Source organism: Octopus bimaculoides, chromosome 8 (assembly GCF_046866305.1).
Source record: "Octopus bimaculoides isolate indiv1 chromosome 8, ASM4686630v1, whole genome shotgun sequence".
Lineage (NCBI taxonomy): Eukaryota > Metazoa > Mollusca > Cephalopoda > Octopoda > Octopodidae > Octopus > Octopus bimaculoides.
Window position 1 is genome coordinate 90,391,908 of NC_142935.1, and position 26,903 is coordinate 90,418,810.

Genomic DNA, 26,903 nt, shown 5'->3' on the forward strand with positions numbered 1-26,903 from the left:
CACACACACACACACAAAGAACGTGGACAACACGCTCACCCTTCATCAGTTATCGGCCAAAACGCATCGCAGTTTCGACACCTTATCCATAATATTGTTCAATTTGGTGGCGTCATCTGCAAAATGCTGTCGGCACATAAATGAGCAAACATGAAGGACAGAATATTCTTATTTATGATTTGAAATTTGTGATCCTAGAACGTAAAAAAAAAAAAATGTAACTCTTCCTATCAAACTAGTTGGCTACTCTTGGTCGGCTCAATTAAGTTTTACGCGGGGTTAAACAGCCACAAAAAGTTTCCCCCGTTGGCTCTTGCAGAAAATCGATAGAGTAGTGGACAAAATGCCACATGTATAAATATACATGTACTGTGCTTTATGACCTGAGTTCAAATTTTGCTGGAGTCAACTTATATTCCTAGAGTTTGTGATTAAAAAAATATGTTATATATTATTTAGTCAAGAGTTGGGGTATGACCATTTGCAGGACCAGTCAGGCAAATAGTGTGAAACTGGTGAAGGATTCAAGGTATGAAATTATTATAAAATATTTTACAAGAACAACAACCAAAAAAAAAACAACAAAGTTATGGCACCAGTCAAGTATTGGATCAATAATCAATATAATCGATCGATCAGCTATTCCTTTCCCGCAAAATGTTTGGCCTTGAGAATACAAAACAGAAATAAATGGTTAACAGTTGCGATTGTTCTTGTCAGGTGAGAAGAGAAAGAGGGAAGAAAGAAAGAATAAGAGAGAGAAAAGAGAGAAGCGAGGCCATCATTGGAATGTTGTGTCTAATTCTCCTTCTTTGTCGGTTACAATTTGACATTTGACCGTTCAAACCCAGATGTCTGACAAGGAATCAGGAAATAGTTACGAGCTTTTTTGGCGGGGGGTGGGGGTTAGTGAAATGTGGTTCTGTGCTGCCTTGTTGACTATATATTAAACTATATACTAAGGGAGTATTATTTATTTATAATACATTCGGAGTTTTTATCTGTTGTATGGGCTTATGACAACATTTAAGATTATGCATCCTAATAAGACAAAGGATGGGTGTTAGTAAAACACACAATATATACTCACAATGTGTGTGTGTGTGCTTATGATTGTGTGTGTGTGTGTGTATGTATGTATGTATGTATGTATGTATCACCTAGTTCTCATTGGGAGACAGCGAATAGGAAATGCGAAGATACTTAAATAAAATTGATGCAATGTGTCTGCTTCGATATAATAATGAATCTTAGTGTGCGTTCTTGTAGTTGCCAATGTAAGTGTCAGTGTGTTTGCCTATACGTGTTTATGCGTGTTCGTGCGTGTGTATGTATGTGCGTGTGTCAATGTGTGAGTTTGTGTCTGAATGTACATGTGTGTAAAGAGAGGAAGTGAAGGTAGGAAGGGTGCAGTAAGAGAGAGAGAGAGAGAGAGTATAACTAGAGAGGGAGCTATCATAAAAAGGAGAGACTGAAATGATAAACAGCGAGAGAGAAAGAGGGAGTAGATGTGAGTGAAACGGGGAAAGAAAGAGGGAGAAGAATATATAGAGGAAATGGTAGCAATATAATAAGAGGAGAGAGAGAGAGAGAGAGAGAGAGAGAGAGAGAGAGAGAGAGAGAGGGAGCTGCTGGAAGGAAAAGAAAAGTGAAAAAGAAATAATGAGTGCAAAATAGAGAAAAGTAGAGTTACTAAAGAGAGAGTGGGCAAAGATGAGGGAGAGACTGACAGAAAGACTAAAGGAAGTGAGGAAGAGAAAGAGAGAGCAAAAACGCCCGAACGATAAGACAAAATATGGAACGGAGTGAAGACCAGACGACAAATTCATATCAGTGTTTACCTCCTCTTCTTTCTCCTCCAGTTTTTAATTTCACCCTTTCTATTTTTTCTCTCTCTCTCACTTGTACTCCTATCTCTCATATTCTATGCTACCGCCTGCTACTACTCCACAACTCCCTGTCGCTCAGTGCTAGAAATAACAACCAAATCTCATTTAAAAAATCTTCCATCAGGGGCTAACCAACAACTTACTGCGTTTCTTTGTTTTTCCTTTATTTCTCTCTCTCTCACAACATCCCACTTTATTATTGTTTACCCTCTCTGTCTTTCTCACTCCCTCTCTTTTAATACGTCTGCTTCGTGCAACATCCCTCTCTCTTTGTCTCCCAGGTCGTTCCTTTTCTTCTCTTTCTATTTGTCTGCTTCTCCTCCTCCCCCTCCTCCCTCTCTCTCACGCTTAGCCTATCCCCAACAATCCACTTCCTCCCACCACAACTATCTCCAGTCCTTTCTGCTCCCCCCCTCTCTCTCATTATATATATATATATATATATATATATCTGTCACATTTTTACTCTGTATTTGTTTACTATATATATATATATATCTTCCCCTCTCAGTTCGTCACAGTTACCTCAGCCATTCACAACCACAAATTTTTCATCAATGCCGTTTGACAAGGTGACGGTTTAGATAACTGTCACTTGCGAGTTCGAACCCTACCTGCGTCGGCTTCGCCATTCCTTCCAAAATCGATGAATTAAGTACCAGTCAAGTACTGTGTACTTAGGAAATTATTATCCTTATTGTTATACTTTAATATTCATGCATTTAAATTTTTGCATTTCACTAATTTGGACATTGCATCGTGCCTATCTTTATCTATTGCCTGGATCCCGTGTTGTTGTTAATTGTATTGCGTGCAAAACGGGACATTTTTAATCAAACGAAACCAAAGCGACAAGAAAAATTTAAATCACACACACACACACACACACACACACAGAAGCACTTTATATTCATACATACACGAAATTCGGCTCTTGGGTTACTGTAACTTCTGACCATTACACTCTCTGGAAATTATTATATCCTCAAAGAAAAAGGAAAACTTCGTTTTGACTATATTTAACCCCAAGAAAATATACTCACACACATACACATATAAAAGAGGGAGAGAAAGAGTGAGAGAGAGAGAGGAAAAAAGAGAGAGAGAAAGAGTGAGAGAGAGAGAGAGAGAACCTGTTTCCTTTTCTTTTTTTTATTTGTCTCGCCGCCTCGCCCTAACAGCATTCAATTTATTCATTTTGAATTTGGAGTTTTAGAAATCGAGTCGGACTGACTGAAGGCTGCTCCGTCTTGAAAAAGCAAGGATACCCCGAGCTACATGTGCGTAAACGAGATATGGGATGTTGTGATGTTGAACCATTATCCAAAACAGTCGCAATTATTCGTATAAAGATAGACAAATATAATATCTACAATCTTTAATTTTAACATATTACAGTCTTATATATACATACATCTTATACATACTGGGAATATCTGGATATTTTAGCGGCCAAGATGAATAGTAATGCTGCTTGTGACCCGCTCTCTCCACCGGCTACCCCTACAAGTCCGGTAAGTACCAAGTAATTTACATTCATTAATAACGAATAATGAAAAACCCGGTTTGTTGTCATTTCTCTTATCAAGCCATCTCGGTGCGTGTGTACACAGATGTCTACATTATACGCGCACGTATATAAATATATGTGTGCATGTATGTATATGCCTGTCTGAAAAACGAATGCCGTCTGAACGCATGGAAACTCGAGGCCTCTGCACAGTTTTAGGGATCAAATATCTATGTAAGGTTAGGACCACGATGAATTCCTATAGTAGTGATAAGAGGGGCCCTTCTGAATGTGTACATTATACGTCGGTGTGTGTAAGTGCCTGTCTATGTATTGGTGTGCGCATCTTTGTTTATGTATATGTGAGTGTATATTTAACATATTTGTCGTATGTTTACCTATTTTCAAGATTGTGTGTTTATGTATTTATGTTTCGAACGTGTTTACCGTTTGTGGGTACTCTATTGTCAGTGGTGTGTGTGTGTGTATATATATATATATATATATATATATATACATACACACACATACATACACACATATATATACATCCTATATACACGCACCATGATATATACTAACATATTTCTATTATTTGCACAAGTACCTATATATCCATGCTGACTTCATGTATACACAAGCACAAATAAGTATGCAGCTTGCTTACATGCAGTACTCCAACATACATCTATCTTATATACATTTTTAGCACACACGCATACATACATGCATACATACATACATACGTGCATACATATATACAAGCGCTAGTTCATATACACTTATACATCGGCGCACATATATGCAGTTGTGTATATATGCTATATACACAACCGATGGAGCCGAGCCATAATACAAAAAAAAAAACGGTGGTGGAGCTCAGTGTGGTTGTTCCACGTGCTAGAAATAGAAGCCAAATCTTATACTCTAACTTCTTTGAAAAGAACACTTCGGATAATGCAGACGCTCGTTTCCCTACACAGAGAAAAAAAATATGATGGGATGGTCACGGCTGGAATGAAAGAAAATCCGAATCTCCTTCAAATCATGGGGTATCGTTTTACTAAAAGGACACATTTGATAAATCATAGTATGGAAGAGGGGGGCGGGTTGTCGAACTAATTTAGGGTTGAACAGCAAAGACCGTCTCTCAGTGCTAGATAAAGTAGGCGACTGAGTGGTCTCCTGATATATTAGAAATAGCAACCATAACTCCCTCAAATCATGCCAGAGTATCTTTAATAGGCATGGGTATAATAATAAGGTCCCGCATGCATACTGCTTTAAAAAAGTAATAAAAGGGAATGCGAGAGAGAGAGAGAGAGAGAGAGAGAGACAAATGATCGCAGCTTGAATTCATTTTGATCATGGATTTGCTGGATCAGATTGACCTAGGGCTAAACTACGACCCTTTTTTACATTTTATGTCAGCTTTTATTGTCTGGTGGTGATGGTACATTAAATGGGGTTGAAATCTATGGTGGAGGAAGGGTTATTTATAGTCGCTGTTGTTATTTTAGCCTAAGTCAATTCTGATTCAGCTGCAGACCTATTCATCAAATGTGTGCCATCTGGCCGTGGCCGTCCCATCTTTTATTCAGACGTAATACATCTTCCTTGTGCCGTTAAATCAGCGAATGACTCCCTCCTCTACTTATGTGTGTGTTTGTCTAAGCTGTGTGGGTGCGCTCTACCTTTATTACAAATAGGTATGGTACTTGTGTGTGTGTTTGCATGTTGTTATGCGTGTTTGCCTGTCTTCAGAACTTATTTGAGTGTGTTTACGTTTGTTCATACTTCGTGTTCTGTTACTGTATGTGAATGTGTGTGTATACACACGCACACGCATTTGTGTCTATATATATATATATATATATATATATATATATATATATATATATATATATATATATATATAGTGGCTGTGTGGTAAGTAGCTTGCTTACCAACCACATGGTTCTGGGTTCAGTCCCACTGCGTGGCACCTTGGGCAAGTGTCTTCTACTATAGCCTCGGGCCGACCAAAGCCTTGTGAGTGGATTTGGTAGACGGAAACTGAAAGGAGCCTATCGTATACATATATATATATATATGTGTGTGTTTGTGTACCTGTGTTTGTCCCCGCCAACTTCGCTTGACAACCGAGGCTGGTGTGTTTATGTCCCCGTAACTTAGCGGTTCGGCAAAAAGAGACCGACAGAATAAGTACTAGGCTTACAAAGAATAAGTCCTGGGGTCGATTTGCTCGACTAAAAGGTGGTGCCTCAGCATGGCCGCAGTCAAATAACTGAAACAAGTAAAAGAGTATATATATATATATATATATGTATGGTGTTCCTATAAACTAGAGTCGGAAAATATGTAGTGCGCTCAAAATCATAATTTTTTTCGGATGCTTATGTTTTAAGTACCGTAGATTACGACTGTTCCCCCACCATCACCTCCAAGAATACCCATCAGGGACGAGATGACCTCCCCCCCCCCCCAAGCAATCCTTTTATGTAAATTTTCTCCTCATTTTGACTTTCTTTTGAAAATTGTTTTCAGATTTCTTCCGTACAGCTGGGATTATGATTCTTCAAAAATATGCTTAATTTTTAATTCTAAAAAAAAAAAAAAAACTAAATAAAACAAATATCAACTGAAAAATTAAAGACAACGGAAGACTAAACACCACCCAGTTTCTTTGTTTTGTTTTAAAGAAAATAGGTTTTAGTGCACTAGGAACGCTTATATATATATATATATATATATATATATATATATATATATATATATATATATATATATATATATATATATATATATATATATATATATATATGTGTGTGTGTGTGTTTGCGTGTAACACCAATCATGATTTCTTTTACAACAAGCGCTAATATATGCTTAGTGCTTCTTGTAGAATTTACCTAGAATAATACAAAAGTGTTTTTTTGTTTTTTTTTCTCCTGTTGCCTTTAACCACTTCTGAGAGAAAGAGAGAGGAAGGCAGAAGAATCGATCTAGTTTCTTGATTGGTACTTTTATCCTCGAAAAGATGAAAGCTACCTTAGCGAGTTTTGAACCTTGAACGCCGAGTGCCGGAATACCGCAAAGCATTCTAGTTGCCGCACCAACAACTTTTAGTGTATATAGGACTATATTATCTAATGTGCCATTTTTGTTGTTATTGATGAGCTAGAAGAATCGTTAACAAATCGGGTGGCAATCTTTCCGTCATGTTCCAATACAGAAAGATTGCCAGCGGCAAAATGGTAAGAAACATTTCTTCCAGCTCTTTACATCCTGAGTTCAAATTACGCCGAGATAGACTTTACCTTTTTATCCGTTCACGGTCGTTAAGTGAGTACCAATTGAGTGCTGGAGTCGACCGAAGGATTGCCGACTTATCCCTTCCTGTCAAATTGTTGGCCTTGTTTCAAAATTAGTAAGAATTATTATTATTATTATTATTATTATTATTATTAACGACTAGGGTTAAAGCGGCGAGCTGGTGTTCTGAGTTCAAACTCTGCTGGGGTCGATAATATAAGGGTGCTACTTAAATACAGTGGTCCCTAAAGACTAATTCTAACCCTACGGGATCTCTGTATTTAAGTAGTGCCAATATAGGTACCAGTCAAGTACTGAGGTCGGTGTAATCGACTTCACCCACCTCTCAAAAACTGCTGGTTCTTTGCCAAAATTCGAAACTATTGTTTAAGCTTAGAAGGCGGCGAGCTAGCAAAATCGTTAGCACGCCGGGCGAAGTGCTTAGCGGCATTGCGTCTGTCTTCACGTTTTTCGACTTTGCTTTTTACCCCTTCGGATTCGATAAAATTAGTTCCAGTTCAGCATTGGGGTCGATGTAATCGACTAGCCCCCCCCCCCCCCTCACTCCTCCAAAATTCCAGACATTGTGCCTATAATAGAAAAGACTAGGGTAGGCATGGGTAACCGTTTTTCGAGAAGCGCAGGGCTGCATGGAACATGGCTCATCAAAATCGGTTGTTATTGTAGAATAGAGTGCAAATCATGTAGTGATGTGTCGATGACTCGTGGGGGTGGGGAAAGTCAGTGAAGTAGGTGTGGTAGAAGAGGTGTATCGCTGGGTGTGGTATTATAGAAGAGGTGTATAGCTGGGTGTGGTAGGTATACTGCTTACGGCGTGCTTGATCTATAGCCCAAGGTCTGTTTGATCTGTTCCTACATTTTTTTTCTTTTAGAATTACTGTATCACATACAAAATAAATTGATTCTGAGTTATCATTATTTTATCATTTTTGTTGTTCTACTCCAAAATTTCAAGTTTTTTTTACATCCTCTTCTCACTTTTCTGCATTCTTCATCCAATGTGTCATTTCTTTTTCGAAAAGGTAGTGTGTAATTTGAGAGATTTATCTGCTATTTCTAGCAAGTCAAATGACCATTCAAAGGCTCCCTAGTTAGCACGTTACCTGTTGTTGTTGGTAGTGGTGGTGGTAATATATGCACCCTTTTTCTTTCCCATGTTGTATGGAACTTCGAAAGACAGCTACTCCAAAACTCTGTCTATTGTTAATATGTGGCCCCTGGCCAACCCTGATCAAGCAGACCCAATAATGAAATACATACCAGCCAGCCATGGCTGTCGCATGTTTTAGAGGCTGTCTAAGATCGCATTTTCTTTATTTAAGCTGGTTGGATGTGATACGAGGCTGACTTGGTTTCAATGTCTGGCCAGTCGACCGACCACGTAGAACCTCCCTCGTTGTTAATGTTGGTGTTCAGCCCCAGGACAAGGCCTGATTGAGCAAATTTATGATCAAAGGCATTCTAATTGTATCAGTCCCGTCTTGTTTTTAGGGCACGAGCTGTGTTTACGTGTTTAAGTTAACATTTTAATGTGGACTGTTTATCCAGAAACCAATAATGATGTGTTGTAGTGATTTGTTAACCTTACATTATTCTGTTGACCCATAAGCGATCTATTAACCAATAGTGTGGGCTGTTCACCTACAGGGGTTTGTTAACCGTAGGCCTTTGTTATCTCATAGTGGCCTGTTACTATTAACTTATAGTCTGCTAACCTCTAAGTGGTTTGAAAACAAAGACTGACGAAAAGTGTATCGATATGGCACGTCGTGTCACAGGGAATATACGAAAGCTCAGTTTTAAGACCGCACCTTTTGTGTAACGACTTAACCAGAAAAATGTTGCCACAAAGCTTTACCTTTTGGGGAATGATGTCAGTTTTCCATATCGCACTACACATGAAGACGAAGGCTGCATTAACTGCAAGATATTGATAAACTGGGAAAGTGGGGTGATGTACGAAGGGGTGCTAAAAAGTTTCTGGCTTTGGGTAAAAGAAAATACAGGAAGATCAGTTAATTATGATTTAATCAACATATTCCCCTTCTCAGATTCACACACTTTTTGCAACGGTTCCAGCGGTTCAGTTTTTCTAAGCCCTGCAAAAGAACTCGGAAGGTTGAGCCTCCTCCAACTAGGACTTTCGCGATACCCTTAAAGAATAGTAACTTTTCACCACCTCCTCGTGTATGTGTGTGTGCGTGTGTGGTTAACTTTCCATCCAAACAAATGCAAAGACTTTGGTGCCAGTTTAGCATACAGCAACCCAAACTGCAGATTCAGAATCCAGATCCAGTTATTTCACCGCGTAGACTGTGGATATCGTGGTAGGCTGCACGCTCAAGTAGCACCAACTCTTTTATACAGGTCGACTGATCATTGAAGTAATTCAGAAAGTGAAGAAAGAAAAGGATTAAAGGATTATAATAGATAAAAAAAAAAAGAGAAATTGAAATTTTAAGAGCAACTGTGACGATAACCAAAAAAAAAAAAAAACTCATTTAAATATGGGAGCATATAGAGCCCTTTAGAAATGTATAGTAGGTTCCCATATGGATGATGCAACTCGGGCCTTAATTCCCTGTATTTAACCGTTTGGCTGTCCAAAGCATTTTCGTAAGTTTGTCCTAAACATTTTTGCTTCTTTTCAGACTTTTAGTGATTCCTTGTTTCATTACGTTCTGTGTAATATAAGGCTTTCCTTTCTTTCATAAGTCCAGGGTTTCTCTGGTGGTCGGAAAAAATAGGGGATGTGTATCGTGTATGATGCATGGATGCCAGGTTGAACAGGTAAAGAGTGGACAGACAAAAAGTTAAAGATTTGAGGGTGAAATTGAATCAGTGGAAAGAAGAGCTACTAAATACCTACTTGGGATCTTTTTTAAAACGGGGGCCACATTTTTCATTAATGTTTTACGTAGTGTTTTTGGTACCGAAAGACTTTCAAACTTCGTATACTTATCTATTTTGTGTTATAGAACAGAAAAATATTTTTGTATTCGAATTTATTTCATGTAAAAAATTGTCTTATTTCGATAATTTCAACCAATCACTGACAAGTATTCAGTTGTTTACCTTTACTCCTTTGGCTCATTAAGCGATGTAAGGCGTATTTAATCTCCATACCTTCGTTTTATTTGCTTTTTTCATTTTAAGTTTGCTTTAACCCTAACCCTAGGGTTAGGGTTAGGGTTAGGGTTAATTGTTTCAGAATCGTTTGTTTATGTAGTCGGCACTTAATGTATATCGGCTGAATGGACGTCAGTGATTGGTTGAAATTACAGAAATACGACAACTTTAACATGGAATAACTTATGGATTTCTTTTTTTTTAAAGAAGACTAAGAGAAAAAGATGTTTTATATGACACATTCTACCAGTGTTCCAAGTTTCAAAGTGTTTCGTTAATGAAAAATGTGGCCCCCGTTTTAAAAAAGATCCCCTACTTGGAATGAAAAACCTACTTCCGAAAGATTGAGAAAGAATTCAAATTGGACAAGCTTGTAAATGCAGCCAAGCGGGCACAGATATTCTGATAATATATAAAGGGTTTATTGTAAGTGTATTAATTGCTATAGTTAAGCGGCTTCAGGTGACTATAGATCTTGGAAAGTTATACTTGAAAGCATGAAATTCAAACAAAAAGCAGGAGACAGCCAAAACAATGATTTGAAAAGGGCATTTGTTCGTTTTATGACCACTGAATGAAAGTAGGAAATTATATCAGCAGTCAGTATTAGACGGCGTTAGTGTCTGGCTGGTATAGAAGTTCGTTAATGAATCCAGACTGGAAAATTAACTGTAACTGTTAATTTTTAGTGATCTTATTAGGGGGCTGACCAATACTTTACGGAGTATTAGCCCAATGCTATAGTGGAAGAAACTGTGTAGAGCAATAAAATCAAACTTGGGACACTGTAATTGCGAAGCAACCTTTTTTAACGACATGACCATGCCGGCGCTAATGTAAGTGTGTGTACACCTGCGTATGTGTGTGTTTTGCACATACATATTCACACGGCTGCTGCTGTTGGTTTTGGTTCATCAGTGTGTTTAATAGTCAATGCAATGACAATAGAGTTGCAAATAAGCCAGACTGTCGTAGCCAGTGTGTTTGCTACGATGTAGCAATATTACACAGCCAGGATGTGCGTATGTTGTGTTTATGATATCATTACCACTGTAGAAAACAGACAAGATATATTGTCGCAACCTGTTGTGGTTAGATACATCAATTTGCAACAGCTGCACAGTCTGGTGTGGCTGTAGCTAACGTTATTACTGCCTCTGCTACAACTGTGGTAATAGATTGTCTCATTAGAATGGAGAGAAGACATGGGGCACAATTATAACCATAATTTTTTAAGGCTTACATTTCTGACTTCGCGTTACGCAAGGATAGTTGATTTCTTGGTAGATAACGTTTTAACACCAGTCAGATATCACCATTCTTTAAGATTAATTGGACGAACATTGTACGTTTTCATTGGTTGATAAACTTAAAGGAATCGTAACAAAGAAAATGGAAGAAACGAGTGTTCAAATTACCAGGGTTAAATCTAAAGATTAAATTACAGCAGCTTAGTAAAATGTTATATTTACGTAATCATAGCATTGCAGGTATCATACAAGATATACATAAATATATTATTAATAATCAGCAGAATGACTTGTGGGCTGAGAGTTTCGTTCGTTTGCACTTATTAAACTGTTTTTTTTTAAAGTTATATTTTTTCTGTTTACATCACCAAGCTTTATGTATGTAAAGCTACATAGGACCTGTGGGTTGTAGTTTGCTCATGAATACTCTACATCAGCTCTAAGATGAATATCAAGTGTTACTTTGGCCTGCTGTCTACTCTGAAATGACCTGATCTGGGTTAGGCATAGTATTAGATTACTAAAGAGAAAATGGCCAGGTAGACTACATGCTAATGTGGCACCGAATGTTATCTCTTGAGTAGAGATCTGTCTCCACCTTACTCCGTCAAATTTTTTTGACTTTATGCAAGCGTAAGAAATTTCTATAATTCTTATTACGATTATAATAATGGCATATTTTTAAGGAGACAACCATAATTATATCGGTTTGGTACGCAATCGTCATCTGGTGTCTTGTTCTTTGTAACACAGTCGTAGTGAACTGGGTTAGAACTAGAAACCTTTGATGCTTTGTATTCTGTCATCCAGAAACGAGTTGATTCCGTACGAAACCGATTAAATCATCGTGTAGCAACACTCTCACACACAAGGAAAAGGTTGACAGTGACTTCGAAGTATTTGCCAACCTTTTTCTTGAAAACAATATTAATATGCCACTCTACTAAGAAGTATTTCAATAATCCTTCAGTTTAATGTTCACCTATTTTTATTGTATAACTTCACATAAAAACAAAAACAGACATAAATAGTATTCTCTCTCTCTCTCTCTCTCTCTCTGTATATATATATATATATATATATATATATATATATATATATATACAATAAAAGGTATTTTTCATATCAGTATAAGAGATATATTGGAAAGAGAACGAAGAAGCAAATGCCTTATTTCGTTTAATACGGATATAGTGTAGTGGACTAGTGAAAATATTACATACAGAACACTGCTAAATAGATTGCCTGATTCCTCTGCAAAGACATCGCTCTGGTAATAGTTACACCATTGAGATGGCAGTCACACAGACGCACACAATACAACATGGTGTTTCTCCCTTCTATTTATAACTCTAAGCAGTTATGATGTAATATTTATATTAATGTGAATTTTAACAGAAGCACGAGGCAGAAAAACGTTCCTAGCGGGTTTATTTATGTATTTATAGTTGGTTCATGTCGACCTAGTATTTGACGCGGTTATATTCCATTTAACCTCGGAAAGGATTTCGAACGCAGAAAGTAAAGATCCGATTCTGCCCAATTAAATAGTTTTGAAATAATCGTTTCTTTTGGCATTAATTATTCGACTAGCCTACTTTTCTCTCCAAAGTTCAGGCTTTGTGCTTATGTTAGGAACAATTTATTCAACTAGGCAGACGGCCAGAAATTTCGAGGGATCCCTGTACTTGTATTTGAAAAAGCATTGCTGCTCAAGCTATGACTTAATTTTCATTTTAAAACATATTTTATAAATGATAAAACACCGTGCTAGAGAAGTTTTGTATATATTCGAAAATTTCAGCATATTATTTCTGTGATCCCTTTCCGTTTTGTACCGGAGGCCATTTGGTCAAGTTGTCTAATGTTTGTAAACAACTCCACTTCTGGTATGTAGTCCCAGAAGGGACTACATACCAGAATCCCAAAATGTCTACAAAAAAACTCCTAAAGTATAGCGTTTTATCGTTTATAACACAAAGTATAAAACGATAAATTAAATCATTGACTCAAAGATTAATTGAACTATATGTGTGGAATCTCTAAATGTCTACAAAAATTCTAAGATGTGCTGTTTTATGTCTATAAAAATATACCTTAAAACGTAGAGTACTGTCCCCCAATTTTTTTTTTCTTCGAGAAAAATTGAGTGGTGATGAAGGGAAGTAGGGGGATTGTAACAGAGATCCAAAGAAAAGTTTTGAAAATGAAAAAATTAACAAAAGTGGTTGGGGTACCTTGTTCGATCCGTCCACTTGGACGTTACCTAACTGTCAATATTTCCATTCAGAAAGTCCTGCGGGTCGCAATTTGCCCATACATGCTAAATTGCTAAAAAAAATAGTAACCAAGTTTCCCTCCCGTCTTAAATATTGTCTTTTAGTCTGTAGAATATGGTCTATGAAATTTAGCTACTGCTTGTTGCAGGTCGAATAACTAACTTCATTGGGTCTGGACAAGGAATGTTTCTTTGACTTGTATAGTGACTTAGTGACTCATTTGAGCTGTGGAAAAGTGACTCCCGAGAAAATATTTGATTTTTAACCACATCGTTTTATTTATTTAAATGCCAGAGTGTATTTAGAATTAACTTCATTATATTTTTCCCTTCGTAGGGTATCATTTGAGTGAGACTTGATTGCTTTTTATAATGGGTCGAACAGCAACATAAGCTCTTTTCGCTGTTATATTGGCTATCCATGGTATGCAAACAAGTTTCCTGTTGGTCATCGTGTGTCTATGTGTGGCTGACACATGAGTGATACAACTTAATTAGGAAGTTACCGGGTAATGTATCGATCCGTCTAGCTATACTGAGTTGGGTTAGCCAGATACATTGTCTATGAAGAGACATTGCAAACATTGGAAGTCCGACATATTAGTTCCGGATATTTCAGTGGTTTAGCTATTGTGTATAGAGAGTTTATTTTGAGAAGGTACTAACTACCCCATCCCATGGATAAAGAGACAGCAAACTTCAGTAATTAAAATGTCAAGGACGGGAGTGTTTGAGCAATAGACTGGTGTGACAAATTTCTCTCAACCAATCGCACGCGCGCGTATGAGGTTCATACAGTATGGTAAATGCATAACGTTTCAGTCAGCCATGCTGGGACACCGCCTCGGAGAATTTTTAGTCGAATGAATCGACCCCAGTATTTTTTTTTTTTAAAGTCTGGTACTTATTCTGTCGATCTCTTTAGCCGAATCGCTAAGTTACGGGGGTGTAAACATTCCAGCACTGGTTGTCAAGCAGTGGTGGGGGAACAAACACAGACGCGAAGACTTCTTCTCAGTTTCCGACTACCATATCCACTGACAAGGCTTTGGTCAGCCCGAAGTCATAAGTAGAAGACACTTGCACAAGGTGCCACGCTGTGGGACTGGACCCAGAGCCATGTGGTTGGGAAGCAAGCTTCTTACCACACACACATATCTACATACATACGTACGGATAGATAGATAGAAAGATAGATAGGTAGGTAGGTAGTTAGGTAGGTAGAGGGATAATATGGTATATGTATGTAGCCAAAAGATACACACATACTTCAAGAAGGTATCGGTACTTGTTTCTTTTCTGTAGCTTTTTACTCTTTATACTTAGATAAAAGGGTTCGACCGCAATGTCAGTCTACTTGTTTCCTTTTTTTTTCCTGCTTTTTCGGCGTACGCACTGTGCTACGTTTTGAGTTCGAATTCCACCGAGCTAGACTTTGATTTTCATCCTTTCGGGGTCGATTGTGTGTATACATTTTGTCCGTCACCTTTCGATTTTTTGCTTACCTGTTGAACCCTCTCTCGTTGTTGAACAGCCCGTTTATTATCCTTCTCTTTCCAGTTTTGCTAATTTACCCCCTCCCCCCCTCTCTCTCTCTCTCTCTCTCTCTCTCTCTCTCTCTCTGTGTAGGCTTGTGACTATCTTAGATTCCTTTGTCATTAGACTGCAGCCATTCTGGGGCACTACCTTGAAGGGTTTGATCGAGAAAATCGACACCTGTACTTAAAAAAAAAAAAAAGTCTGGTATTTATTCTATCGGATTCTTTTTATCGAACTGTTAAGTTACGTGACGTAAACAAACCAACACAGGCTGTCAACTGGTGATGGGGAACTCTCCTCTCTCTCTCTCTCTCTCTCTCTCTCTCTCTCTCTCTCTCTCTCTCTCTCTCTCTCTCTCTCTCTCTCTCTCTCTCTCTCTCTCTCTCTCTCTCTCTCTCTCTCTCTCTCTCTCTCTCTCTCTATCTATATATATCTATATATCTATATATATATATCTATATATCTATATATATATATATATATCTATATATATATATATATATATCTATATATATATATATATATATCTATATATATATATATATATATATATATATATATATATATATATATATATATATATATATATATATCTATATATCTATATATATATATATATATATATATCTATATATATATATATATATATATATATATATATATATATATATCTATATATATATATATATATATATATATATATATATATATATATATATATATATATATATATATATATATGATTGGCTTCTATCAGTTTCCGTCTATCATAGATAGATAGATAGACAGACACAGATAGATAGATATAGATAGATAGATAAATAGATAGACAGATAGATAGACAAATCGTTAGATAAATACATACACGCACACACACATATATTGGCAGATAGATAGACACAAAGGTGAAGTACGCAGTTATATCACTGCTAACTAGCTAACACTGTCTCCTTAATGTGACGCTAACCACTATAGACCGTTGTGCCTTGTCCAAAGACACACAACGAGCCTGCCAGACCTCGAATCGAACCCGCGTAAGCGTGAGTTATAGCTTTGTGTGTCTGTTGTTTATTTGTATATGAGTATATGCATGTGTAGATGTGTGTGTGTGTGTGTGTGTATATATATATATATATATATATATATATTCATTCTTTTATTCTTTTACTTGTTTCAGTCATGTGACTGCGGCCATGCTGGAGCACCGCCTTTAGTCGAGCAAATCGACCCCAGGACTTATTCTTTGTAAGCCTAGTACTTATTCTATCGGTCTCTTTTACCGAACCGCTAAGTTACGGGGACGTAAACACACCAGCATCGGTTGTCAAGCGATGTTGGGGGGACAAACACAGACACACAAACATATACACACACACACACACACACACATATATATATATATATATATATATATATACACACACACACATATATACGACGGGCTTCTTTCAGTTTCCGTCTACCAAATCCACTCACAAGGCTTTGGTTGGCCCGAGGCTATAGTAGAAGACACTTGCCCAAGGTGCCACGCAGTGGGACTGAACCCGGAACCATGTGGTCGGTAAGCAAGCTACTTACCACACAGCCACTCCTGCGCCTGTTAGATCTTTCTGTCGATGTTTATTTTACACTAACCCGTCACCGCTCCGTCGCACCCATCGGACTGTCAGCGCGTACCCACACACACACATATACACACAAACATTCGCTGTATATGTAACGGCCTCCCAAAGATCATGGGCCCTGTCCTTCGACCAACTAAAACAAAAACAATGGTAGTAGCAGGGCCATCTTATGAGCATTACAGGACCCCGGGTCAAATCAATGCACCGGGTTCTATAGTATTTTATAGCCAGCTACATAAATCAAAATTGGGATCCTGGCAACCGGCCAATGTGTCCATGCATTAAAACGGTACTTGGATGAGAGTGGGTGATAGTATTAGTATAGTGTTGTTATTGTTGTTGTTGTTGGTGGTGTAGTGTTATAATAATAGTGCAGTTGGGGGGGGGGTCCGTTTGAGGTGGTGGGGGGATATAGTTCAAATTCGGTGGTTCTCTGCCGAGGAATTTCGGGGATCCATATAAGATTTTTTTTTTTTTTAATTTACGAGTGGCTGTGTGGTAAGTAGCTTGCTTACCAACCACATGGTTTCGGGTTCAGTCCCACTGCGTGGCACCTTGGGCAAGTGCCTTCTACTATAGCCTCGAGCCGACCAAAGCCTTGTGAGTGGATTTGGTAGACGGAAACTGAAAGAAGCCCGTCGTATATATGTATATGTATAATATATATATTTATGTATGTGTGTTTGTGTGTCTGTGTTTGTCCCCCCACCATCGCTTGACAACCGATGCTGGTGTGTTTACGTCTCCGTAACTTAGCGGTTCGGCAAAGAGGACAATAGAATAAGCACTAGGCTTATATAGAATGATTCCTGGGGTCGGTTTGCTCGACTAAAAGGCGGTGCTCTAGCATGGTCGCAGTCAAATGACTGAAACAAGTAAAAGAGTAGAATAAATATTTGAAATATATTAAACTTCTTTTTTTTTAATACAGTAGGAATTTTTAAGCATTGAATGACAACGAGGGAGTCCAAAGATAAAATATGATCGAGACCCACCAGTTTAAACATGGTGGTGGTGGTGCTGGTGTAGCTATGGTAGTGACGGTGGGGTTCTAGTCATGGTAGTGGTGATGGGGAAGCGAGTGCGGCGATAGCGGTGGTGTTGGCGGCGACATGGTTGAGATGATGATGATGGTGGTGGTGTTGATGTAGTAATTGTAGTGGTGGTGGTGACGACGGTAGTGGTTGGTGATCCGGTGCAGGCGGCGGCGGGGTTGTTGTTAGCTCCGGTATTGATGACGTAAGTGAGGAATGAGGTCAGAGACGATCATTCATTGACAGCGTGCTTGACTTAGTTCGTAGCACGTGATCAGGAAATGGAGTGAACCAGCCTGGGGATTCACCTGTGTTGATAGGTGCGTGCGTGAGTCGGCATATAAATGTGTGTGTGTGTGTGTTTATGTAAAGACTTTTATATGTATGTGTGCTTCTTGTATGTTGTTGTGTGTGAGAAAGAGTGAGAGGCGGTATGGGTGTGCGTGTGTGACTTTCTGTTTTCTCAGTTTCTTTTCATTTTGAATTGGCACCACGCACCACGCCGACACCACCACCACTACTATGAATCACTACTTCAACCACTACTGCTATTACTACCACCAACACTACTATGGGCCGTCGGAGGAACCTATGTGGGCTCTTGATCTGTTAGAAATAGCAGCCAAATCACTCTTAAATCATCACACCCTACTGTTTTCTGTTGTTGTTTTTCTGTTTTGTTTTTTTAAGACACGTTGATCTTGGCTTTCCTGCATATAGGGTAAACAATAAAAGAATTACATTTAGAATCCCTTTGATCTTAGATCTTCCCGATCAGAGTCGACTTGGAGTTAAGAACAAGACTACCACCACCCATACCACTATAACCATTACAGTCACTTAGAACACTTACAGCTATCACCACCACCACCACTACCACTTTGTTTACTATATCTATTGAAGCTGTTGTTTTTTACGCACCAGTTGTTTTTTTTAAAACCTAACTGCTGATGTGTGTGTGTATATATGTGTGTGTGTGTGTGTGTGTGTGTAGATATGTACACATTTGCAGATGTATATGTATATCCGTATTATACATATGGTCACAAAAGACAGTCATTATTATCTTTGTTATATAAAACTGTTGTGTGTATATATATTTGCAGATATTCGTATTGTGCATATAGTTACAATAGATGTAATATCCGTATCATTGTGTTTGCTATATACTTCCATATATGTCTATTGTGCATATTAGTAACAAAGACATCCATCATGTTTTCATGATGTTTGTATATATTTACAGGCATGGGCGGACTGAGCCGTCGGTCAATCGGTCATCGCCCGAGAGCCCGGAGCTCTGAGGGGCCCGCACTCTCTATGTTAACTCTACTAAAACACACATTCAAAGGGGCCCGGTAAACAGTTATGCCCTAGGGCCCTTAATGCTCTCAATCCGCCCGTTTACTGGTGTAATTATATATTGTGTATGTATGTGTTGGCACTCCGTCTCTTACGACGTCGAGGGTTCCAGTTGATCGGATCAACGGAACAGCCTGCTCGTGAAATTAACGTGCAAGTGGCTGAGCACTCCACAGACACGTGTACCCTTAACGTAGTTCTCGGGGATATTCAGCGTGACACAGTGTGACTAGACTGACCCTTTGAATTACAGGCACAACAGAAACAGGAAGAAAGAGTGAGAGAAAGTTGTGGTGGAGGAGTACAGCAGGGTTCGCCACCATCCCCTGCCGGAATCTCGTGGAGCTTGAGGTGTTTTCGCTCAATAAACACTCACAACGCCCGGTCTGGGAATCGAAACCGCGATCCTATGACCGCGAGTCCGCTTCTCTAACCACAAGGAAAGAATAGTTCAGATTATGGCATTTATTTATTTAAAACATAAGGGTAGAATTGTTACAGCTGTATAGATTGACTTGACACCAGTTGTTTACCTGTTTATGCTTTGATTATATTATACATGTGCCTGCTCAACTGAAATACTGCCTGCAGTCAATCTTCGTTAGGCTGTTATGACAGCCTTTTTTTTTTAGTTGCAAGTCAGTCTGAGCACTAACTCTATGTGCATATTTCTTTACACCATCAAACGTAATATTACCTATAGATTGTATATACATAGTTATTTCTGTATATATGTTCGGTGCGATGTCTGTTGTTCCCTGGGTAAGCCAATTTGTGGTTTGAACTGGTAGAGTATCAGACGAAATGACTTCTGACATTTAAGTGAATCCATTTATGTTCTGGGTGGAGGTGCGTAGTTAGACTCATGATAGCAAGATTGTGGTTTCGATTCCTGGACCAGGTGACGCGTTGTGTTCCTGAGCAAAATACTTCATTTCACATTGCTCCAGTCCACTCAGCTAGCAAAAATGAGTAACGCTGCAATGGACTGGCGTCCCATCCAGGTGAGTAATTTACACATCATGGAAACCGAGAAACTTCCCTTATGAGTTGGTATGACTCGAGAAGGTAACTTCACCTTTATTTATGTTTTGGGTTCAAATCCTGCCGAGGTTAATTTTTGCTTTCGATGTAGTCACTTGATTTGATCACTGTTACAACTACTATATCTCCCTCAACATATTCCACATTAAAATTACTGTTGTGTTACCAGCGTTTCATTTCATTGCTATAATGTACAGGAGAATAAGGGCTTTGGGCTGGCAGAATAGTTAGAACATCAGACAAAATGCAGAAGCTTTTCTTTCAGCTTCACATGCCAACTTCAAAAATCGACCCCAGGACTTATTCTTTGTGAGCCTAGTACTTATTCTATCGGATCTCTTTTGCCGAACCGCTAAGTTACGGGGATGCAAACACACCTGCATCGGTTGTCAAGCGATGTTGGGGGGGGGGGGGGACAAACACAGACACACACATACATATACATATATATGACGGGCTTCTTTCAGTTTCCGTCTACCAAATCCACTCACAAGGCTTTGGTCGGCCCGAGGCTATAGTAGAAGACACTTACCCAAGGTGCCACGGAGTGGGACTGAACCCGGAACGATGTCGTTCATAAGCAAGCTACTTACCTTACAGCCACTCCTATGCCTATATAAAATCATCATCATCATTTAACGTCTGTTTTCCTGGATAGTTTGATTGGAGTTGGTAAGGCGAGGGTCTGCACCAGGCACCGTTGTCTGTTCTGGCATGATTTCTATGGCTGGATGCCCTTCCTAACACCAACCACTCCACTGAGAGTATTGGGTGCTTTTTATGTGGCATCAGCATCAGTGCTTTTAATGTGGCATATATATATATATATATATATGCTCCTGTGCAGGTGGCACGTAAAAGACACCATTTGAGTGTGGCCGTTGCCAGTACCGCTTGACTGGCCTTCGTGCCGGTGGGAGGTAAAAGCACCCACTACACTCTTGGAGTGGTTGGCATTAGGAAGGACATCCAGCTGTAGAAACTCTGCCAAATCAGATTGGATACTGGTGTAGCCATCTGGTTTCACCAGTCCCCAGTCAAATCGTCCAACCCATGCTAGCATGGAAAGCGGACATTAAACGATGATGATGATATATATATATATATATATGCATGTGTGTCTGTATGTATGGATGGAGTTGGTTATAACGTCTTCTTTATTTCAAGCAGCAATTGAGATGCATCTCACAATGCTGCAGCAAGAATCTCTGTCCATCAGCATTGGAAGATTTTTAATTTACATATTGTGTGTCTCTGCTATGTGCCATATTTTCTGGCACACAAGTGAATGTAGTATGTGGCATAAACATTCAAACATCTTCACTATTTTTCCAAACCCTGCTGCATTTCACATTGAATTTTTTTGGCCCTCCAAAATTTTTATTTTTGTACAAGTCAATCTATCTTTTACGGTTGTAAATTTTGGTCTGAAAAATTTGACTTGTAAGCCAGAAAATGCAGTAGCTGAGTGATCTTCATCCTCTCTTTAGGTTATGGGAACCACCAAAATATAACAACTGCTATGGTCTGTTGTTTAAGCATAATAGCAGTGGACAGCAAAGCTTACACTGCATTTAGCAACAATATTTTGTTTGTCACTGTTATTTATGACATCGTTCGTGTGTTTGTACTGGTTTTAGCTTTAGGGTTTTAGGGTTAGGGTTCGGGTTTTAGAGTTAGGGTTAGTTTTAGGATTACGGTTAGGGTTATGATTATTTTTGCCATAACCTTAACTCTAACCCTATAACTCATAACCATAACCCCAACCCTTTCCCCAACCCTAACCCTAAAACCCGAACCCTAACCCTAAAACCCTAAACCCTTACTAGGGAATAATGATATAACTAAACAGGTAATAACACACATGACACCGAACAGCAGTAACTGTATTCAGCTGAATAGACGTCAGTGATTGGTTGAAATTACAGAAATACGACAACTTTAACATGAAATAATTTGCGATGTATAATTTTTTGTTAAGAAGGTTAAGAGAAGAAGTTGTTTTATATGACACATTCTACCAGTGTCCCAAGATTGAAAGCGTTTCGTTAAGAAAACAAGTGTTGCCCGTCAAATCAGAAAGATCCCAAGGCTGGCCCTTTGAAATACAGGTACAACAGAAACAGGAAGAAAGTTGTGGTGAAAGAGTACAGCAGTGTTCGCCACCATCCTCTGCCGGAGCTTCGTGGAGCTTTTAGGTGTTTTTGCTCAATAAACACTCACAGTGCCCGGTCTGGGAATTGAAACCACGATCCGATGACCACGAGTCCGCTGCCTTAACCACTGGGCCATTGTGCCTCCACAGCAACAATATTACAGAGGAGTGAAATGCATATTGCTCACATTCATTGCAACACACTGTTAAAATGATAGATATATTATTTAGTACATTGTTTTTTTTTCAAATATAGGCACAAGGACTGAAATTTGGGGAGAAGAGGGTTAGATGATTGAAATGTTCCCGGTATTTGGCTGGTGCTTATTTTATCAACCCAAGAAGAATGATGAAAGGTGAAGCTGACCTTGTTGCAGTCCTCTTGCTTAACAGTTCCTGTAGTACCATCCAGTCCATATCAGCACAGAAAAATGGACATTAAATGATGATGATCATGTGTGTATATATATATATATATATATATATATATATATATATATATATATATATATATATATATATATTATCATAGCCACCTTCTGGCAACTTTTTTGTCTTATAAAGGATAAATACACAATCTTTCTCTACTGTCCTCACAGCTTTACTGTGCTCAAAATTTACATTTTTGTTTGCAATATATATATATATATATTGATGTGTAATTTGTAAGATCCAAGGATCTAGGTGTAGGAAGTTAGTAAGTTTTGAGCAGTCTGTGGTAGGTATAAAAAAAATAAACTGTCAGGAACAATAGTAATTTATTGACGTTGAATGTTGTTGACTTTTCTCCATATCAAAGTTCGATGAAATGAAAAATGTTTTTTTATAGTTCAGTTAGCAATGAGGGTTGTTATGAATGCAAATAAAAATCCAAGTCGAGGGAATGGGAGCTGGTAAAACTAGTGTTTGTGTGTGAGTGTATATATTTTATGTATGTATATCTTATTGTTCTCTCTTTTTGCAGGAATGCAATGATACTGAGCGTGATGCCGCTGAAATGTTACTCTCCCTCACTTCGAGAGACAACCGGCTTATGTACCACCACAACCCACCCTGTACACCCCCTGATGTCAGTAGCTCAGTCATTAATCCAATCAATGGCACTAATGATATTGTTTATGCGCGTAACTCATCCAGACTGGAGCAGGTAAGAAGACATTTTTATTAGTGACTGTATGTTTCTTTGTTTTGTCTACTCATAGACTTCAGTCTTTATTCATTATTATTATTATTATTATTATTATTATTATTGTTGTTATTAAAAAGGATTGACGTAACTCTTTCTCAAGTTCAAACCAAAAGAACAGCCGCAAGAGAGGTAAGCCCTGTTCATTGTGCAACAACATGAGTGAAGTGAATACCATCAAAAATCATAATAGAAATGTTATGATTTATACAGAAGGGGGAACCTGCAAAGATTCCCATTTAGTGTACGGTGCAGAATGCACAAAACATAACTTGATTTATGTTGGTTGTACAACGGAACAATTAAACAAAAGGTTTAATGGGCACAGATTCGACGTCAGGCACAAGAACAGTAGTTCAACAGAACTTGCTGAACGTTTCGTTTCAAGCGGCTGCAATTTTGAAGAAGATTTGAAAGTGCACATTCTCAAAAAATATCCTGAATGTACCCCACTTTCACTTCTCAGAATGTATGAGGAGAAATATGTTTGCGGGTTATTGACATCACGCCCTGGAGGAATGAATAAGATGACAGGAGAATATCATCAAATTTATACAAAACTGTTTGATTGAATATTCTTCTTTCTCTCTTTTTCTTTTCTTTTTCTGTTGTCTTCTTTTTTCTTTCTTTCTTTCTTTCTGCTTATTAAAAAACTGACAAAAGCTGATGATGTCATTCTATCAACGTATGGACGCTGATTACTCACGTTCATAGTTTACGTTTGGTTTCTGAAATTTTGAATTTTCAATCAATTTTTGGTTTGAACTTGAGAAAGACAGACGTTCTGTCGAAATATTGTTCAAAGAATAAAACATCTAAAATTGCACTCTTCGTCTTGACTATTATTATTATTATTATTATTATTATTATTAAGGTGGCGAGTTTGGCAGAATTGTGAACATGTCAGGCAAAATGCTTTGCGGCATTTCGTCTGCCCTTATGTTCTGAGCTCCACCGAGGTCAATTTTGCCTTTCATCCTTTCGTGGTTGATAAGCTAAGTACCAGTGAGACACTGGGATCCATGTAATGGACTAGTCCCCTCCCCAAAATTTTAGGCCTTGTACCTATAGCAGAAAGGATTACTGTTACTGCCAAAGGCAATGAAAATTACTTAGTAAATTCGTTATGGTCTTAAGTTCTTATTTGCATGTGAGTGTATTAATATAGTGTTATACATTTCGGCCCTAAGGCTGTGGCCATACTGGAACACTGCCAGTGTGATCACTTTTTCAATGGCCAGTATTAGATGATCGGCTTTTGGTGAAGAAGGGAGTTCGACACTGCTGCCCAGTTTCCTGCTATGATATAGGGTCATCTGGGACCTTGGACAGTAGGAGGTCAAGTTGTTTCTACTCCATGAAGATCTGTCAGATGTTTTGGCAAGGCATTAAATAGCTATGGGCCCTTGAATCCTAAGCTATTGCAATACATGATCCTCACTCTAATAGACAGGATAGCTAGGATGTGAATGAGTTTGTGTATGTATATAAATTTATATGGGTAATGTGTGTGTGGTGGGGTGTAATAGAAACGTTGATTGAGTATATTCCATACAGTGTTCTCCAATAATGACGCTTCACTATATTTATTTTACCATTACAGCTTCTCAACGGTGAAAAGAACCCATCCAACAGAATCTCTGTTATAAAGAACTACACCATCTCATCTCTGTGTGACGTTCAAAAGTTACCGTCATCTGAAGACAGAACAAAATCTGCTGCTATACCAAAATCTGTGATCACCAGCACAGGCAATGTGAACTATAGAGCTGTCAGTAACTCACTGAACACCTCCTTATCTCCTTCATCTACCCTTCCAGAGGATAAGGGTCGTGCTTTTGCCACACTTCAGTCAAACCCTGTAACTCCTCTCAAAAACAATATTCCTGTATATGCTCCAGAAAGTGCACCACCCACTGCAATTCCTGGGCCAGCCCAAGCTGTTGTAGTAGTACCTGATACAATGTGTAATATACCTTCGGCTGCCACCATTAGTGCTGCTAATACTACAACTGCAGCCCCTCCTATTCCTGCAAATCAAGCAATCTTACTGTACCCTGGAAATTACCCACCCCAGCTGGCTATAAACATAGTGTTTCTTCAAGTGAACAAGAATTCCAAGGATTTTCCTGAGAGAACCCTTGCTGACAAACTGTGCCCAATTGCTCCAGCCCCTGCTCCAGGAGTCCCCAATAAGAACTTTTCCAACCATTTTTCAGATTGTAAACAAAAAAAGCATGTTTGTCCATATGCCAACTGTGGCAAGTCGTACAAGAAGAGTTCACATCTAAAGACCCACATCAGGAACCACACAGGTAAGTGGCTTTTACTTGCCAAAAGTAATTTTCTTCAAATTTGATGGGGTCTTTGTCTTCTCATTACTACGCCTCCCTCAGCTTTGGTGTACTTTGTCTTGTTTCATGTTACTTGATGACCTCACCAATGCCGGTGCTACATAAAAAGCTCTCAATATACTCTGTAATGGGCATCTAGTCATAGATCCTGCCAAAGCAGATATAAGAGCTTGGTGTAGTCCTCTGTTTAACTGGCTCCAGTCAAACCATCCAAACTTTGCCAGCATAGAAAACGGATGCGAAATGGTGATGATGATATTTCTGTTTTAAAACTATTCCTTCTATTGTTCTTAAGGCTAGTATTCAATTGTTACAAAAGTATAACAGTACCTAAAAAATAAAAAGGGGAAACACTAGTGTGATGCAGTAGAAGTTTAGCAAATTCTGAAACTTGTAGTACCTGCCTACTGAACCATAGAGCCAAAGAGATCTGTATCTTGAACTTCTGTAGTAGTTGAAGACAGAAAAGGCATTGTTTCCAGGGACAAAAAAATACTACCATACCCCTACACTACATACATACATAACACTTAACTGCTCAACGAAACTGTATGGTCAAGAGTACCAAAATATGAGTTACATATTAACACATTCATTGCCATATTCCTGGAGCCTAGCAGCAGGTATAAAAAAGGGGGAATTTGACAAGACAGTCAGTCGGACGCTGACACTCGTTGATGCTGCATCGAAGAGGCCAGGGAATAGAAGAAAGAAGACATGCACCCAACACCAGAGCTGAAGACACCTCCGAAAGTGGGGGGGGGGGCGCCACGTCAAAACGGTAGAGGAGTAGGGGCCGAAACCGGACGTGGTTCCTCCTGATGATGTCTTGAGCTAACTGGATCCTATAAAGGAGCTGTTGTGGTAGCAGACCACGAAACATGGTTGAAATTCCTACCTTTGTTACATTTAATTTTGAAAATAATGAAGAATTTACTAAAATAACTTTATTCTTACGAAGCTGGTGATTGAAACTTTATCTGAAATTTTGATGGAAGGTTTTAATTTAGATCACTTTAAACTCTTTGGCATTTACATTACTATGTCAAATGTATTGCTTATTTATTCACATTTTGAATTAATTGTAAATTATCTTGTAGCTTATAGATTTCAGTGATGTGATTGTTTAATTTTTTTTAGAATGACATTATAGGATAAGTGTGAGAGGCCAAATCTGGCCAGCTTGAACATATAGCAGTTAGAATATTTTGG

At 38.5% G+C, this 26,903-nt stretch overlaps 1 protein-coding gene across 1 annotated transcript in view; it reads left to right on the top strand.

The window, feature by feature from the left end:
* Positions 1-2,345: 2,345 nt before the first annotated feature.
* The window catches only part of LOC106880174 (uncharacterized), a 31,191-nt gene continuing 6,633 nt past the window's right edge, over positions 2,346-26,903 (top strand). The window contains exons 1-3 of the mRNA XM_014930019.3: positions 2,346-3,403; positions 23,116-23,298; positions 24,941-25,652. Coding sequence (XP_014785505.1) covers positions 3,347-3,403; positions 23,116-23,298; positions 24,941-25,652 — 952 coding nt within the window. The 5' untranslated portion in view covers positions 2,346-3,346. The remainder of the gene's footprint in view (positions 3,404-23,115; positions 23,299-24,940; positions 25,653-26,903) is intronic.